Source organism: Protopterus annectens, chromosome 6.part0, assembly GCF_019279795.1.
Source record: "Protopterus annectens isolate FY-2018-M chromosome 6.part0, PAN1.0, whole genome shotgun sequence".
Taxonomy (NCBI): domain Eukaryota; kingdom Metazoa; phylum Chordata; order Ceratodontiformes; family Protopteridae; genus Protopterus; species Protopterus annectens.
Window position 1 is genome coordinate 1,806,457,524 of NC_056737.1, and position 19,819 is coordinate 1,806,477,342.

General features: G+C 33.9%; 1 protein-coding gene across 1 annotated transcript in view; it reads right to left on the reverse strand.

Annotated features, from left to right (window-relative positions):
* LOC122804117 (unconventional myosin-IXb-like) overlaps positions 1 to 19,819 on the reverse strand; it is a 71,403-nt gene that overhangs the window by 50,709 nt on the left and 875 nt on the right. Inside the window, exon 2 of the mRNA XM_044073765.1 lies at positions 5,456 to 5,558. Coding sequence (XP_043929700.1) covers positions 5,456 to 5,558 — 103 coding nt within the window. The remainder of the gene's footprint in view (positions 1 to 5,455; positions 5,559 to 19,819) is intronic.

Sequence of the window (19,819 nt, forward strand, 5' to 3'; positions counted from 1 at the left end):
AAATAGGAAATACACCCCTTGGATCACTTCTGTGGCTCTGCTTGACAGGGGCACAGGAAATTAACTTTCTTGGGTGGCGTAAGCCAGGGAACCTTGTTGGCTAGGCTTACTTAGGCCCTTGGGCCGATAGCCTAGTACCTACCTATGAACCTATAAACCTATAAAGCAAAATACTGATTGATCACTGCCAGCATCACAGAACAAAATAATAATACCGACCTTACTGCTTTCCGTGCAGCACTGTTCCTCTACTTCCTGTAATTTTGCTACTAAAAATGTCTTAACTCCCAGGCGGAACATTTGCTATTTAAAAATACCCCAACTCCCAGGCTGAAGCTATAGCTGATCATTAAAGTCAGACATTAAAGATGAATGCTTTGATTAAAAAGAAAAAAATTATATTGATACAAACAGTACTGTGAGCGCCACCACTTTGCACCTTCCAATTCGAACGTTGCGCGGTCTCTGCTCCAAGACCTCGCAATGTTCAGGTCTAACCTCACATTGCTTGACATTAGTGCTCAAGTCTAGTGGAGCTCCTCCTCCCTGGGGCACCCATCATGCTAAAGACAGGGCGGGTCTTGTTATAGCACAGTGCGGCATTTTATTTATTTATTTATTTATTTTTTGCAATGAAACAATATATTTCATTGCTTTAAAAATATGTAAATAAATTCAAAAGAATGCACTTCCAAGCATAGTGATCTAGGCGATTGCCTAGATCACCTATGCACAAGGCTGGCCCTGTTGGCTGCATGGACAACACCAGAGGGATCCAGAAGGAAAAAAAAATGAGTGGTCTGAGAAACCAGCTTGGCCACAGCAGACTCACCCAACAACTGTGGCTGAGGCAAGTAACTAGCCTGCTGTGGTGCAAAGGCTATTTAGTTAACTTTTGCTTTTTGTGGCTGGAAGAAGTTCTGATCATGAGAGAGGTAGTTTGCTCCATGGTCAAGCAGAAAATCATGCTTCTTTTCCAGGGAAGCTAAGTAGTACAAGTCAGTAAAAATAGAAAGAAGTTTAAACTACTTTTTTCCATTCAAAACACAGCAAAAAAGCACTTCAATACACTATGGCAGCCCCAAAAATTATAATAAACATAGTCTCTCCAAAGAAAAAAAATAGTTTTATTAAACAACTTATAAATTGACAAGAACGGAAGTGTGCTCCCATTTTAATATATACTAAAATCACATGGCAGTTATCAAAAACTCATTTAACTAGTTTAAAAATATTTTCATTAACAGGAAAATTAGTTAATAATGAAATGTGGAAGGGTTTTCCCCAAAGCAAACTCATCTGCCCGAAAATGAAATAGCCCAAGCTGATTATTGATCCTCAAAAGCCAGCAGAGGAGCACTCTCTTTTGTAGCAGGAAAGCTCTGAATGTCTTGGCAGCCAAACCTGTTTTTTAGTCAGTTCATCACAAGCTGTGTAATGGTCTGGGCATGTGGAAAGTGCCCTGAAGCTTTGAAAGCTGATCGTCTATTATATCCTTATCAGGATATAACCCATATAGCTTAGACTACTGCAGCAGTGATCAGTATGATGAGCATCTACTATTATGGAGAGTATACTCACTCACCATAACAAAGTTTATCATTCAGAGCATTTCTGCAGGAATTACAAAAATTGGATGTGAGAGTGCCGAGGAATGTGCCCTCTCCTCCCAGAAATGTGTAGATGCCATCAATATGTCCCACAGGACAGTGAAAACATATCCTGTCCTGCTTCCAAAATAGGCATCTAATGTTGTATGCATAGAAAAAAGTGAATGGATGTCCAAATAACAGCCTCACAAATGCTTTAAACTGATTCATTTGAAGAAAGCAACGATGGTTACTGCTGACCTGTTGTATTTATTTATTTATTTATTTATTTATTTATCGTTATTTTTTAAAGTTTGTTGAATGAGGTAATGTTCTGAACACATATGCACCTTTGTCTGGCTAACTAAGTCACACTCCAGAAACATACGACACTAATCACTTTGTATATCGAGCTGAGAGAATATACATTCATTAAGAGGACCTTGTATATAGACTGCTACACTGTACATAAGTGTTCATACTAATTGTCAAAATAGAAAAGGTGACAAAATGTAGGGACAGGCCACAAGCAAAAGGGGGATGCATTCCAGATGTAGAATTTCATAGAAAACTGGTATCTTTTTGCAAACATATTGTGAGGAGGGGATGGATTAAGGGATATGACAGAAAAGAGATGAAAGAAGATAGGATAAATACAATTATTGGGTAACACAAAAGAACAGCAATCTCAAACATGTCTTTTCTCACACAGCCTCCCACAGCCCCTGAAAGTATATATACTAGTCTCAAGACTGCCATAACTCATAAAAAGGGAGTATTCTGAGAAACAAATATCTTGGATCAGTATATGTAAGTCTAGCTTTTTTGTTCATTCACTCTTGATATTCCTGTACTAACAACTCTCAGCATTTCAAATGGCTAACTTCTTTGGATTAGGACTGATGTTATTATCTTTACCTGGTGCTTGATATCAGTAACCAAGGCCTCTTACAAGACTAGCAGAATGTGGCGGGATGTTTACTCATTCATGTAAATTGGTACTACAGCATTAGATCTGTGGCGCAGAGTTGCCAGTGGCTGCCTGTGGCCTACAGGCAAAAAATTAAGCAATTAATATTACCTTAATAGGCTATACATCGAAAGGTTTCCTCCAATAAGGAGATCTGTATACAATCCACTTTTTTGAATTCTCTTTTATTTCAGTAGGATTGTTAATGATTCCACGTCTTTGTAGTGGGCAGTCCAGTTTAAGTTCTTTTTCATATACAGCTCTATTCCTATGGAAATGACATACCTACTACTAGAGATCATAGTCTATACTGGAGCTTCTAAAGAAACATCTTAAAATATAACCATTTCAAAATAGTGTAAGAAACTTCTGTGTGGAAGATTTTCAGTCCATCTATCTCTAGTTAATCACTGTATATTAATCAGATCAGACAAAAGTAGTAGATGTAGCAAACGTAAACTCATCTTAAGTCAAAAAAATAAAAAAAATAAATAAATAATATATAATTGTACAGAATTACTAAGTATTCGAAAGTAATCCAAGCAAGGCAGGCAGTCTGTTTCCAGTCGAAAATCCTGTATTAAGTACACAGACAAGCGATCCAAGTAAAACAAAAATAGAGTAATGGTTTCCTCACAAGCTTTCTAAATATATATATACTTTTTTATCAGGCAAGGGAGTGGGTTTTTGTGCTGTAAAACAAAGTGTTATTGGTACACATGTTAAATTCACATCCCTTCCCCCATCAGTGTGACATTCGAGCTGGTCCTGCCCTACTTAGTAGGGATCATAATAATATAACCCTTATGTACTTTAAATAAAATTTATAATGATGTGGTACCTCTTATTTAACCAGATTATTAAGTAGATTATTAAGTCTGTGATTTTATCCAAGACAATATACTACATAGCTGGAAATATATCAACCTTAGTCCATTTGCCAATCAAAATATATATATATAAATATATACATATACATTTTGCATGTAAAAACTCATTTGTAAAAATCATATTCTATTTTTATAACCTATTGTTAACAAAAATCGCTTTCGTCCTGCTAGACTTCTTCAGGTCTGTGTACAAGAACCCTAAAAACTATCTATAAAAAATATATATATAATTGTATAATTAGTTAGTATTGTTATTACACAGCATTTTGAATAAAGTGGAAAAAAGAGAACCAGAAAAAGAAAAAATGTATGATGGAAACAAAATATACACTTAAATTATAACTGATTTAAAATGATATTTTAAACCACCTGGTAAAATAAAATAAAATTAGTCATTTAAACAATGTGGCAATTTTCTAAGTTCCAGTGCACTTTTAATTGAACAGTAGTAGTTTGGTCCAGGCTTCCTAAAAGAGTTCAGCTTTAATTGCCACGAGTTCATGTTTCTCCAGAATATTCGGGATGTCTCCTTCAAGATCATTTCATACTTTTTCATTGTCACTTCTTTTAAAGTAAAAAAAAGCATACTTAATCATTTTATGCACTTTGTCTTTCATTACATTATGTTTGCCATGTAATGATTTTATAATTTTTGTGAACCTACACTTATGGCTTGAACAGTAAAATAATGGATTGATTCACTGATCGATTAAATGATCGACTGATTGATGGCCTTTGTGAATTCACAAGCTACTCTCTCAGTAAAAAAAAAAATTCTCTGTCAAGTAAACTTGCATCTGACAGCCCATTCCCTGACTTTGAGTCTCACTTTTACCTCTTCATTTTCACATGTGGAATCCTGAGCACACAAATTATATTCACCCCTCTAGGGCTGGTATGATGATTACTTCTAGGTCCTTGCAGCCAAAATGTCTCCTAGTTTAGCATCGCCTAACTCATCCTGATATTAAGGTTGTGGTATCCAGAATGCAGACCTTTGTACTTAACTGTACTGCATCTCATTCACTATGTGCCTGCATACATGTAGAGGATGCACAGAGCACAGGCTTTTCCCCCAACTGAGGACTGTGGTCCAGATTTTTGTATCATCTGCACATATTTCTTTACCAGACATACCTATACTGAACAGTGAAGGCCACAGCACTCTTCATTGTGGCACTCTGCTGTTATTTCCCTAACTCCTGACAGATACTGATTAACCACTATCTTCTTCCTCTGAATAATCCAGCCATCAATTAAGATTCTGCCATACTGTTAGCTCCTTCAGCCTATAGGTAGACTTAACATGGCCTGAGTCCAGCACCCATGAAGCTAAGGGCTGTGTTCCTGAAATTCTAATTTCATTCTTATTTATATATTTTCTCAGTTATTTTTAATCCTCCTATGGTCCTGTTCAGTGGTTCCTCTAACTTCATCCATCTGACCTATTTATTCCATTGAGTGTGACAACCAGCTATCCATAGTCTAGGCCTACTATTTTTTGTTGCTGACAGGGGATCCTAATTAGTCCACTCCATACCCTCTGAAAAGAGTCAGATGGTAAGGAACAGCTAGTTTTTAACTCCAGATGAAGTCTATAGTTTACAGCTGGTGAAAGCGCTCAACCTTTTAAATAAACGTCTCACCTGTTTCCAGTCTTCCTCTCCTTTTTTTGTTTTATCAGTTTGTGGCTGTGTGGACTGTTCTTAGTTAAAACTACAAATATGCAAGAATGAGTAACATCAACAGATATCAAATGATGACAGGTGGAATACTGCAATCTGGACGATGTCATGAGTTCCAAGGCTTTACAGTAACATTAGGATAGACACCAGCCAGAAAAGAAGCAGCAAAGAAAATTTCATATTCAATTTATTCCAAACAGTTACACTGTTCATCTGCTGTTCAGGAAGTGCATGATATGAACCGATGAAGGGCCTGACACATACCAAAAGGAAACTCAACATATTTTGGGATAAGGAGAAAGAATCGAGGGAAATACTTACTTCACTAAATGAGAAATCAGACGTTGTAAAGTCTTGTAATTTTCAGGTGGAAGTTTTGCTGTAGCCTTGTAAAGAGCAGTGAGTTGTTCTTCCTTAGGGCGATCTGCAGAAAAGAAAGACTGCATTGTATCATGTGAGAATGCTAAGGTCTTAGAATCAATGATAATGGTATATGAAAGGGGGAGCAGAAGACACATGCAGCAGTTTGATACACTTTAAAAATAAACACTAAACATTTTGTTGAATAACGTGATACCATTCCTATTCATATCTTACCCAGCAGGACTAGGTTGTTCAGTCAAACATGTACGGTTCGGTTTTGGTTTTAGAATCTCAGTCAAATTTTCATATGGATTTGTCAGTGTGTTTTTCTCCCATTGCTGAGGCACAGTGACCCCAAAGTGAATGTAGTTAAGCACCAGGGGTGATAGGGACACAAGACCCTGCAATGAAACTCGCAGAGAAATAAAAAGTTTTTCTAAGCTTCCCAGTCATCCATTTAGCTGATTTTTTGAAGACTTTGAATATTTGAGCAACTTGTAGTCCACTGACTGACATGGATCCTCATCTTGCGGCTGTCCTTGTTGGCCATCTGCATACAGCTTGACACTACTTTTAGATTCTGTTCCTCTGTCAAATACTCAAGCTCCACCCTCCCTCCCAAATTAAGGCTACCTACTGCCCCACTAGTAAAAGCTGGTAATCAGGAAGCTATTGGGTTCCCAGTAAAAAAATCATCTCCAAGGAAAGTAGGACAATGTATTTTTGCACAATATGTAGATGAATGTGCAATGATAAATCTGTCCCATTTCCCACCCCAGTTCTGATGCACACTGGAACCTTTTCTATGTGCCTTGAATCATTTTGTCACTATTTGCTACCCCATCCACTTGAACAGACAGCTGTCATGAGACACTCAAATTGACGCTGTCCTTCCAACATCTAGAGTCTTTTACCAAAACTGGATTGTGTTGCTACAGAAAGAACTCCAGTCAGCAGGGAATATGTTTATCCCCTTTGTTTACCTACTTGCCTTTTCTGCACCATGTCAACCGAATCATGTCTGATGTGATTTAGGTTTAAGCTGAAAATGCTTAAAATATGATGTTAAAGGGACAGTCCCAGGGATTTTTGATTCATCACTGGGATTTGATTTTGATTTGTTTTGATTCAGCCTTTGTTTACATTTCAGGTTTGCCTTTCTGAGCATGCTCACCTTTAGCTGCTGGGGGTGGGGGAAGAGTGCCTGAAGGAAGTTTCAAAGGTGTTACCCAAATTCCATCTCAAATTACATTCATACTGACAAAGCTCTCCATGTGAGCCATTCATTAGTTTAATCTGTGCATTTTAGCCATTGAGAAAAGTAGCCTGGCATTTTATGACCTGACTGCTGCTGCTACTCTAAAAAGCACATCAGTAATGCAAGGCTATCAAAACATTAGTAAACAGCTTTTTGTTTCTTGCATTTCATATTTTATTCTGCGGTGATTGTGAATCTTGGCCATCTACAACAGTTTTATGGCATGGTTTCTACCTACAGAAAGCATCTGAGTCAGGCAAACAGTAGTGGAAAACATATTTCTCTTTCTTTCATGTTTTACTGGATTCTGATTTTTGAATACTATCCTGGTGAAGTGACTTTCTGACCTGCTAGTAATTCCATAGAAGGCAAGTGTGACAGAAGGTTGGAGCATTAGTAGACACACTCTTTTTATCCTTTTTCAGCTTCTAGTTTGATATGTGCTGATTTCTCAATACTACTAGACAAATGCACATTTTTTTATGAGAAGGCTGCTTGTACATCTGTAGAAGCATGGGTGATGCAAAATTTAAAAAAAAATAATATACACTGATGTCCTTTTTCCCTGGCACAGCTTTCTTTATTTTAAATATGAGCCAGGAGCTGGGGGCATAGTTCCCCAATCCAATGTAAATCGGAGCAGAACACAAATCCAAAGATTAGTTTATCCTGGGAGCTGAAACAAGACTGGAACTGTGGATTTACAGGATATTTAAAAGTAAAATGACACTGTGGGCGGGAATGAAAGTGATGTGTTGAAGTGGGTGTGACTTCTGTCAGCTTAACTCGGACCCTAATTTTAAACACTGGGATTGTCCCTTTAAAGTAGAAGGGAACATCCACTTCAAAATGTATTCATCAGGACTGGCTGATGAAGACATATAACAAGATATTGAGTTTACATTTTCAATCTGATTGTTTAGATGATCAATGATTTGGTGTAAGTTAGGGCTTATGCTGTCCTTGTGATGACTAGCTTAAAATATTATTTTACAAAGAAAACGAGAAAACCCTTTAATCCCTTGCCAAAGTGAAGGATGGAATTTTATGTTAAAAGACAGGTTCAAGAGTGCCTTGGATACATGGAAATCACTTTCAGTTAACCTAAAGTCCGGTGGCTTCTTGTCCAGTAATGAACAGATCTGCAGCTGGATATCTTCTTTTCAAACTTTTCAAAATGGAAACTTTTCTATTTTATATATTGTTAGGCTCTAACTTAGGAATACTCTTCACAGTCTCAGGTTGTCAGACACCAGTTGGTTAACTACTATAACTTCTCAATAACCAATAAACATGCTCAGGACAGCTTATTAAATTTCATGCCCAACTCTGGAAAGCCCTTCTCACTTCTATGAAAAGGAGTGAAACCTACTCATTTTTTTCTGTAATAACCTTTAAAAATCATCTACCTGAATCTTCTAAAAATAAATTGTGGCACAACTGCATCTCACCTCACAGATTCTCCATTTCTGAAACAATATGTTTTGCAGCAGCTTTATTAATTAAAGCAGTACACAGACTCCAGTACCCTGACTGCTATAAGGATTTTTTTACTTCAGTGATTATTGCACTGAATATTCCTAAGTCATTTATTGTTTTGTTAATTTAGTTATAAACCAGATTTATCTTTGCATTTACTGAAAATTGTATTTCCATTGTATATATTGTGGTTCTTTTTTTTTTCAAAACAGGTTTATTGTTTTAACATATAAGAGAAATATCATAACAATTTTATACAAGTAATTAAAAATAGGTATTATTATAATATTCAACAAAACAACTAAAGTATTTACAAAGACATCCACTACAATCAGATCAATTAATTAAACTAAAATACCATGCTATTGAAATTAAATTTTTTTTAACAAATTTTGTAAATTATCCCATACAATATAATAAGATGTTTTTCTATTTGTTCTTGTCCTAATTGTGTTTATTTCCATATGGCACACTATATTCATAACATTTTTAAATTCATTGAACGAAGGAGGTGTATCTGAAATCCAATTTCTAGTTATTATTTTCCTAGCCACTGCTAGAATAGACCATAACAAGGGAAGCTTAACCTTTTAACACTTTGAGGTACAGGTGTGTTGAATAATATAAGAGATTTAGAAATAATGAAATTATCTGTAAAAGAGCCTGCAAAAATTCATTAATTGACTTCCAGTATTCTTTCAATTTTATACAGTCATAAAACATATGAGCCCAGTCAGCATTAATTTCTACATTACATCTCTTACATAAATTATCTTTATTATTTATTTTATTCATCATCAAAGGTGTATAAAAGATCTATGTAAAAATTTCCATGTATAAAGTCTCCAGACAATGGAAGACGTAGTTCTATAAGCAGATTCCAATATATATTGTTTATCTTGTTGATTTGGTGGGTCCCCATTAATAGAAGTGAAATAATTCCAGTATGAATCTACACTGTAAAAAGTTTCTTGTCTGATAATTTTATGTATGTATGAAAGTTTACCTTTATCAGAAACTTTATGTTGTAAATTTAATATCAAGTAATCAATCAGTGTTGGAATAGATTCTTTAACTGTTATAGACATTAGATCTATTTTATTAATGAGATGTTGTCTAAAGGTCTGAACCTCTAACCAGCAAGTTTCTCTTAGATCAAATTCTTGTTTTAAGAAATCTAGATTTTTAACTTTATTATCAGATATCAACTGATACCAGTACTTTAGATCATTATCTATAGCTAAATGAGTTCCTTCAGAAGTAGATGACAAAATCATACCCTGAGTATACATTATAGGGAATACAATAAAATTCCATTCCCTATACTTAGGGTGCATGAATATAAAGTTACGATAACTAATAATAATATTTAATGGGTAACAAACCATATGTTTAGGTGTAATAGGTGAAGTACAAAATCCCTTTAGTAACCATAACATGGAGTTATTTACAATCATATTTTTATGTGTTAAGGAGATTTTCATGAAGTGCATACTAATTAGCTCCCAATAATCTTTCCATTTTGTGACATATGACTGATCTATTAATAAAGTAATAACTTTTACAATAGAAGAGATAGTATATAAATTAAAGTCTGGAAAAGAAATACCCCTTTGAGACCAGCTATTAGTATGTTTCTTTAATGCAATCCTAGGTCTATTAGGTGCCCATAGGAAATTTAACATTAGTGTATTCAGTTTCTTGATAATTATTTTTGTAGGTGGAAGTATTATTGATTGTATTAAGTATAAAATCTTGGGGAATATTATCATTTTAATAATTGTAAGTCTCTCCTCCATAGTAAAAAACATATTATTCCAGGTATTAAAAAGATTTTATATATTAAGAAAACAGGTATTATAATTATTATATATAATAGATTTAATATCTTTAGATAATATTATACCTAAATAAGTTATCTGACCTGAATTGGGTACATATTTAGTAAAATCACTAATGAGAATATTTTTCGTGTATATATAGGTAGTATTTTAGTTTTTTCTTCATTGAATATTAAACCAGAAATACTTTTAAAATTCATCATGTTATCAAATAGAGACTGCATAGAAGAATTAGATCCTGCTGATGTAATTAGAACATCATCTGCAAAAGTTGAATTTTGGATGTTGTATTTTCATCTATTTCAAAACCCTCTATGTCAGTACTGTTTCTGATCAAATTAGCCCAAGGCTCCATTACTAAAGTGAATAATAGTGGAGAAAGTGGACATCCTTGTTTTGTACCTTTAAGAATGGGTATTTTTGTGAAACATATGTTCCTACCTTAATATAAGCCAACGTTCCTTTGTATAAATGCTCAATTAGATTTACAAATGCATCTGAGAAGTTTGTGCACTTCATTAAGGTAAACAGATAGTCCCAACTTACTGAATCAAATGCTGAACTTATATCAAGACTAATAAGTGTCAAATCTTTCTTTTTCCTATTTGCAAAATCTATTAATGTTAAAGTTCTTCTTATATTATCAAAAGTATTTCTATTTACAATGAAGCCTGTCTGATCTATATCTATAATGCCAGGAATGATTGTCTTCAATCTATCAGCAAAAATACTCATAAACATTTTATAATCAACATTAAGTAATGAGATGGGCCGATATGAAGAACATCTAGTTGGATCTTTATTAGGTTTTAAAATTGGCGAAATAAATGTATATTGCCAAGATGGGGGGGGGGGTTATTAACTCAGTTTGGGCCAAAATAAAAACCTTATGTATTAATGAATATGTACTTTTAGAAAGGATTTTATATATCTCTGGTATAATACCATCATTACCCGGTGCTTTGTTTGATTTAAGCTTATTTATTTGTGTAATAACTTCTGTATATGAAATACTCTTGTCGAATAGTTTAATCTGTTGTTTATTAAGCTTTTTATTCATGTTTGTGGTTATAAACTCCTTTATTTTATCTTTAGGTTCCATGTTAATGTTATTATGGTTAATTTTGTGAAAGTGATTTCTAAATTCATCTAGTATTTCTGGTATACTAGAAACATTCTTCTTTTCCTTAGAGAAAAGATTTCTTTGATATGGTTTTGTTTATTCAACCTTTTTGTTTTATTTTTAAGTCTATGTAAGTATTTGGGGCTTATTGAATAAGACAAAAACTTGTATTTCTCTAAAGTTATTTTAACTTTATGAGTTAAAATTTCTTTGTATTTCTCATTTAGTTTGTTTATTTCTTCAATAACTTTCTTGTCCATAATATTTTCTTTATTATTATGTTTATAAGAGTCTAATTTACTTTGAATATCTAACAATTCCTTATCCCAAGATTTCCTTTTATTATTATACCATCTGATACTTTGTCCATATAGATATGATTTTAAGGCATCCCAAATATAAACAATGGAGACTTCAGGCGTATTATTTATGTCTAAAAAATATTTTACTTCTGAAAGTATATATTCTTTATAGTCTTTTAGTTGAGTTAAGTATGCTGGTATCCTTTCGATCTGAACATTATGAGTATTTTTTATCATGAATTCAAAAACAATTGAATTATGATCAGATATAGGACATGAAATGATTTTGGAATTAATTAAATCTGTTACCATCTGGTTAGAAATAAAGACCCTATCTATTTTTGAATAAGTTTTGTATCTGTTAGAAAAAAGGTGTATGGTAATGATTTTGAATCTATCTGATTATTAATATCATTCAAATGATAAGAATTAGCAAAATCATTTAAATGTTTTGCATTAGATGTAATTCTTCTTTCCCTATAGTGGTAGTATCACTTTCATGTAGTATACAATTAAAGTCACCAGCTAAAATAATATCTCCTATAGAGAATGATATGATCTTATCAAGATGATGTTTCACTGTATTAATACCAATTCCAGGTATCCAATATACATTAATTAAAGTGTAAGTCTTCCCATTAATTTGTATTGTAACCATACAAAACATTCCTTTGTCATCCTGATAAGACTTAATGGTTTTAGGAATGGGCATACTTTTATTCCATAAAATAGCCACTCCTCTTTTTTCTGAGTGTGCTCTGAACTAACCAATACTGTATATTTGTTTGTGGCTAGTTTATCAATATCTTTTTCAAGAGATGAGTTTCTTGCAGGAAGACTAAGTTGGCCTTATGTAAATTAATGTATCTTATTAGGCTTGCCCTTTTACATGGATTATTCAATCCATTAATGTTTAAAGAAATTCCTTTTAAAGATGTCATTTGGCATTTTTAAAACTTAAGAATCTTATGATCAAAATAACAAATAACAAGATAAGTAATGTTACATCTCCTCCTTTAGGTGTACCTTTAAATATAGCTGTATTTATTGAATCTCTTATGGGATTTCGTATTGGATTCAATTTTGTTTGTAGTGACAATGAATGTACAAAATATATTGTGGATGTCAAAACTATATACAAATAACAATGAACAAGTGAAAATAATGTAAGGATTAAACCTTGCATCCAGCCTGGAGTTATAAACTCCAACTTAGAGTAGTATTTACCACTCAAGTTAACCCCCTACCCTAAGTAGCAGTACCTCACTACCACCTTATCAATTTAATACTAGTTATATTTAACTGAGGTTAATAGTTTTCAATTCAATTATCTAGCAAGATAAGACTACACATTTGGTAAAACAGCATCATATAAACTAAAATAAACATTTTTTTTAAAAAAAAAAACTGTTCATACTACTATATACATCCATGTAATATAAAACACTTGTATTCAAATAGCATTCAAATAATATTGATGTTAGAAATCAAGAGGAGAGAAAAATAAGTTCTAACATTCATTTAAATCAAAAACTTTGGCTAATATGATTCAGACATTACATATATTAAGATGCATCTATTTTCTGTCATGTAAATGCAATTAACAGCTTCCAAAAAAAAAACCTTGAATTGCTTGTATATGAGTATTTACTCAAACTCATTATTGTCAATAGAAGAAAATATTGTATTCATAGAAATTGTTATAAATCATACTGCATAGTTATGCAGATTCTCAGAAACACTTATATACATATATACATACACACACACACACACACATATATATATATATATATATATATATATATATATATATATATATACACACACACACACACACACACACATATATATATATATATATATATATATATATATATATATATATATATATACACATACACACACACACACACACACACACACACACACACACACACACACACATATATATATATATACATACACACACACACACACACACACACACATACACATATACATATATATATATATATATATATACACATGCATACACACACACACACACACACACACACACACACACACACACACACATATATATATATATATATATATATATATATATATATATATATGATCTCACTGAGTTGTGTCCTTGCCAAGCACTATCTTACTTGCTGTCCCTACAATACATCTGTCTGCTTTATACAAAATAATGCACAGCAAACACATTTTAGTAACCAGATTTTACAACCATGCTATACTACTGCTTTAAAATATATCACATGACAATTTCTTCCAGAATAGAGTTATAAAATTATTTATGCTTGTCAATCAGATGAATTAAATGAGTTATAGTAATGTATATGTTTGGAACATAAGTTTTTAACACAGATTATTAAGCTGCTGTTAAGTAGATTTTCAAAAACACTTGAATAAATGTTTCATTTTCTATGCCTTCTAAAATAAGACATTTACTTACTACAAGAAACTATCATTTAAACTCATTATAACTGACATATTTTATGAATTATAACATATATATTTAAGTAATTATATAAAATAACTCACATTTAGATGTTAAAGAGTTCATTTTCCTTCACATAGTCGCATTTGTATCATTTATATTTCCTGGTAGAGTGACATTCCTGAATCTGTGATGTGTCAGTGTGATATCTAGGTCAAAGGTGAGACTGGCTGCTTTCAGCTTCTCTGTGAGAATTCTGAGAGTTGAAGCTTTTGAAGTAGCTCATGGACACTGTGCATGAGACAGCCCACATCCCAGATTGTCTCTCTTAACATTTTGGCGGGAAACTTATTAAAAACTAGTGACAAACATTCATTTAGCAGTGTAAATGCATCTAAACATGACAAAACCTTCACAATGTATTTTACAGGTTATTACAGCCTCTATGTAAGTGAAATTAAGCCCAAAATTATTAATAAGTAATAAAACTCAATATTTTTGTCCCAACTCAATTTTTATGCAAATCTTACTATTTACTGTGTCTCTATGATCAAAAGCATTTCTATATATTAATAAAGAAAAGAAAAAGAGAGTAGAAAGTAAAAGGGTGTAAGGCAGAAATAAAAAAATGTAAGAGAAAGCTATAAGAAGTATATACAATGGAATATTACTTACTGTTTATATTAATAGAGTTAAAATAAAACATTATTTACTATTATTTAGTTCTAATTATTATTAGTTAAAGCATGACAGATTATTTACAAACAAGCATAAGCAGTATAATCAAGAAAGTATAATTAGGAATAGCATTTGAAGAACATATAAACTTTTTACAAGGAATAAATATGTTATTATTCTATTAATCATATTTTCATTACTCTTCTCTCCCTGCCCTCCCCCACCCCTTACCCACTACATAATCTAAATAGAATGTCATTGTTTAAACAAAGAAAAGAAGAAAAGGAGAAGAAGAAAAAAGATAAAGAAAAAAAATGTATCAAATTACTGACCTTACTTCTCCTTTTCAGAAAGAGAAACAAGTTGAATCACAGCTTGCCATTAAATCTCCAGATATTTTGACTAGTTATGAAACAAAACATTTCTTTGCACACAGAGAATAACTTTGATTAAATCTTTTCAAAATATTTGTGGCTTCTGGAAATGCAGGAACTATATTTAAAAGATTAATAATGAAATAAAATGATGAGAGAAAAAAAACATAGAACAAATAATTTGTTTTTTAGTCTCTTCTTCTTCTCTGAAGTCTTCCACGAAGTTTCAGTTGCCAGTCTCTTTAATGAAGGACTAGCCCATTCCATTTCCTCTAATTTATCCAAAATCTTATTTATTTTGATAAACAGTAAAGCAGAGTCTAAGTCATCGAAAATTTTAGGACCATCAGGAAGGAAGATTTTAAGCTTGGCAGGAAACAGAAGGTATGTTTTAAACTGTGCTTTTTTAAGCTCCCTTATTAGTGGCAGAAAAACTTTTCTTTTAGCTATTACCATGGAAGAATAGTCATTGTCAAAACGCACAGTTGTCTCATTAATCTTAACAGGAGCTTTAGCCCAAGCAGATTTAAGAACCATCTCTTTATCAAAGATGATAGAAATCTAACTATAACTGATCTAGGATATTTTTTGTTAGAGTTAGTATTAGCTATAGATCTATGTGCTCTTTCGATACCAAAAGAGAATGCTTCTGGTAAGTCTAAAGTTTTACCATGTTGTTAAAAAAGAAGTAATATTGTTACCTTCAATATTTTCTGGCAGTCCAAAAATCCTAATGTTATTGCGCCTAGATCTATTTTCCAGGTCATCCAGCTTTGTTTGTAAATGTGTATTTTGTTTCAGCAGAAACTCAATGTTGATTTCCTCTTCTTGTACTCTATTTTCCATGTCATTCACAGCTTCTTCTATGCCTGTCATCTGGATCTTCTGTTGTTGCAGGTCTATATGTAACAAGTCTATTTGTTTTGTAGTTTTTCTATGAAGGTGTCTATTTTAGTATCCATTTTATCCATCTTAGCAGTAAGTTGCTGGATTATAATTATCAGAGACTGAAGTTCTTTCTTGATGCTGGAGTCTTGAGAATTTGTCTTACTGGAACTCATTTCAGACTGATAAACTGACAGGAAAATTTCCAAAGTGATTTCTGACAGGAATATTGTTAAGATTTCCTTTCTTTTTTAGATATAGTTCAAGAACTATATAAAACAAACATATTTAGAAAGAAAATTACTTCAAAAATTAATTTTTTAAGTAATGAATTCCTGTCAGTGTAATGAAATTGGTGGAGCTGAAGAAATCTGCTGCTATCCTGTGTTCATCCTTGGCCACGCCCCTATATATTGTGATTCTGATGACATCTTAATGCAAGATGAAAGAGCTTAACTTGATTTTTATTTTCATTTTGCACTACTAAACTCATCATTTCCCGCATCTTGGACTTTGCTTTTAGTTTTGTTGTATATACATATATATATATATATATATATATATATATATATATATATATTAAATACCCCTAAATACTGCAGCTTTTGAGACTGTCTTCATACTCTGTTACTAGCATTCCTTTCACTATCAGTGCTGCCTACTGCTAGACTCTTTCAGATAGGAGTGCCCTTCAATACTACCCAATGTACTCCTGCTGTGATCTCACGATACCTGCTACAGTTCTATGAGCGCTTTCCTATTTCTTGAATTTGTTCTTGTTGGAATACACCCAGCATCTTATTGGCTTTAGTTGTTACCCTTTCTTGTTGCTTACAATTATTCGTTTGTGCTGTAATGCCTTTCACTGATATCACACATCTATAAGGGTACTGTTAGCAGAGTCATAAATATGGTGAGACAAAGGGGGTGGCAGCCCCGGGTGCAAGTTATTAGTGGGTGTAATCAACAGAAGCTGATGTTCTGGGAATGCAGTGCTTGCTCGGCTTTATGCCAGTATTGCATTTGTGTTCATTGCTGAAGCACATAAGCGCTCAGTGTGTGGTGATTGTTACATCTGTTTTGTAGCTTCAGAGTATGAAAGAACTTTTTCTTTTCCATTTTGCTCCTCAATTTGGAATGGGGGGTAGCTTTGGAACCAGCACACAATGCCAGATGAAATAGCAATGGTTGTGACTGCTAGTACATATTCTGTATTCAGTACAGCACTTCTATAATATATTACATTTTTAGACAGTTTGCATGGCAAAATAGAATCAGTTTAAAAAAAAACTGGCATGTTCTTTCCTTTTCTGTTCTGTGGTGATAGCTTGCTTGTGCCGATGTTTTAGACTTGATCACAATGCCAGCAACTGGGGTTCAGTGATGAGCTGATATAACTGGGGGTCCCTCTGAATGGCAAGTAAGACTCAGCACCTGAATCAACATGCCTTTGTATGAGGGTGAGATGGGGACATAACAACAGCCCTACCAACTCCCAGTGAAGGTCAGTTGCATCATCAAGGAGTGCTTAACTAATGGAAGAAATGGCAAGTGTAAGGGATGCTGTGATGTATTTACTGTCTGACAGTAAAACTAAAAACCTAAGGAGGTGATGTTATCTTATCCACAATGAGACTGATGCTGTTCGAGCTTACAGAGCTATACCAGCCTTATAACATGACAAGGTGCTCTGTATTTCCAGGCTATCATAAGGTAACATTATGATGGCTGAGGAGATCATAATCCCCATTGGGGAAATAATTACCCTTAGAGGGCTTGCTTAATGTTTGCCCTGCAGTTTGTGGTTGCTACAGGGAGAACATCAAAACAGCAATGGCGTCAGAGGATGATGTTGATTAGCAGTGATCAGCACCATGATGGGAGTGTAATGTGTGGGAGGATGGATTATGAAAAAGAATAAAAAGCAGAAACCACCAAATGCAAGAATAAGCTACTCTTACTAGTGAACAAGCTGTTGTTTTTCATCCTCAGACAACACCTAGTGGGTGCATAGACTATTACTGGCAATGCGTCTCCTGACATCCACTCTCCAGAAATGTTGTCAAGAGACAGGGCAGACACTTGCAGCTGATGTTTCTTTGCAGTGATGAGTATATTCTTTATTGGTTTACTCCACAGGTGGGAGCATTATGTCTTATTCACCAGTTCCTCTACAAAATGGTGCAAAAAGCTGCAAAGAATAACCACAATTAATGGGTATGAGCAGTACTGTGTAATCTGCAGGATTCCCAAACTGCTGCCTCCATGAATGCCTTCAGCTTTATTGTTTACCTAGGTACAATTAAAAAGGAAATCAGGTACCTCAGTGTTGTATGATAAAATATGTAGTAAGAGACAGCATCATTAGTCAAGTCACTGAATGGCTTTTGTAGTCTGTGATGGAATGGTATTTCCTGGATTGACAGGATTCAGTTTGGTTATAACACAGTTATTTGCAACTGAGTCATTAAATGGGGTTTTGACTACTTGGTTTTTAACCTAATCTGAGTCTCTGGAACCTTTAAGTAGATTATATTAAGTAAAGTGGTACATGGAGGGTAAGGGGTGGCTTTCCCCCTCATACAGTATTTGTGTATTTTCAAATCTGTTTAGCGGAGCAGGCTGAAATAGCGTTTGGAGAAAATGGACTCAATTAGGCATACTATAATTTATTTCTTTCAAACTTACCAAGTGAGGCAATAAACTCCTTCTGCAGTTCAAAGGTGATGACAGGTTCTTTTAAGTCACAAAGCCACTGCTTCAAAATACCAGCAGTCTCATGGATGCCATATTCCTCCAGTTCCACAACATCCAAATCTCCAAAATGAAACAAACCATTGTTACCGACCACATTCTAATGCATCATGTACAAGGTATGCAAAGTATTCAGTAACATAAAGAAGCAAAAAGTGATATGATCTTATTTATTTCACTACAAAGTATATTACAGGAGTATACAAGATGCACTATTCTTTTTTCAAAAAACTTAAGCCTCAAGCGGATAGCAGCACTGCCTAGTGGTAAGATACAATACTATCCAAAAATGTGCATTCTAGTTCACCCAGTGATACAATGACAGGGTGCCTGACAGATACTAATTAATACTCTCAATGATTATGACCTGCCAGATGAGGGGAGAAAGAAAGTGATGAATGCCAGCTTATGGAGGAGGAAGTTTTCACTTCTATAGTACCCCCTAGTGCCACCTGTCGATGATATGTAGACAAGCAGTATGCACAAGGGCCTGTCACCTCATACCCAAAGGTGCAGGCCTACATATGCTTTAGTCAGAGAATGATGATGTGATAGTATGCCTCTTGGGGATGGGGACAGAGTTTCTAGGATACATTACAAACTACCATACATAGCTGGCAGCAGTACCGACACTCACTGTATCCAAAGCTTAAGTTGGTGCCATAGGCTGGATTATAGGATAGTCATATCAAACTGAGGGAGCACATTGAATTTACTAGCGGGGCCATTGGTTGTAGCCAGCAAATTTGTTAAGGAAGTGAAATTAAGAATATTGTAGCCCACTTTCTTCAAGATCTTTCTTCCTGACAGTGATAAAACTTTCATGGACTCACAAGATGCTTTGAACTCTATCAAATAATATGAGTTCCAAAACACAGAAAGCAAACAGGTGCATGAATCTGGGGGAGGTGAGTTGTGATACAGTTCAGCAATGAAAAGAAGGTTTGGTGGAACATACACTCTTCAGATATAGGACAGAGAAGTAGTCAACAGGACAAGAGCAGTTTAAAGTTTTTAAATATATAATGCTTCAAAAGCAAAAAGCTGCTTTGGTGGCTGGCAAACAACCTATGAAGACTTGAGATATTAGGACTGGCCTGAAGGTCCACTATGTTCTTGTGAGACATATCTGTGCATGATCAAAATGTGTTAATGCTTTTAAAATATAAAATTACA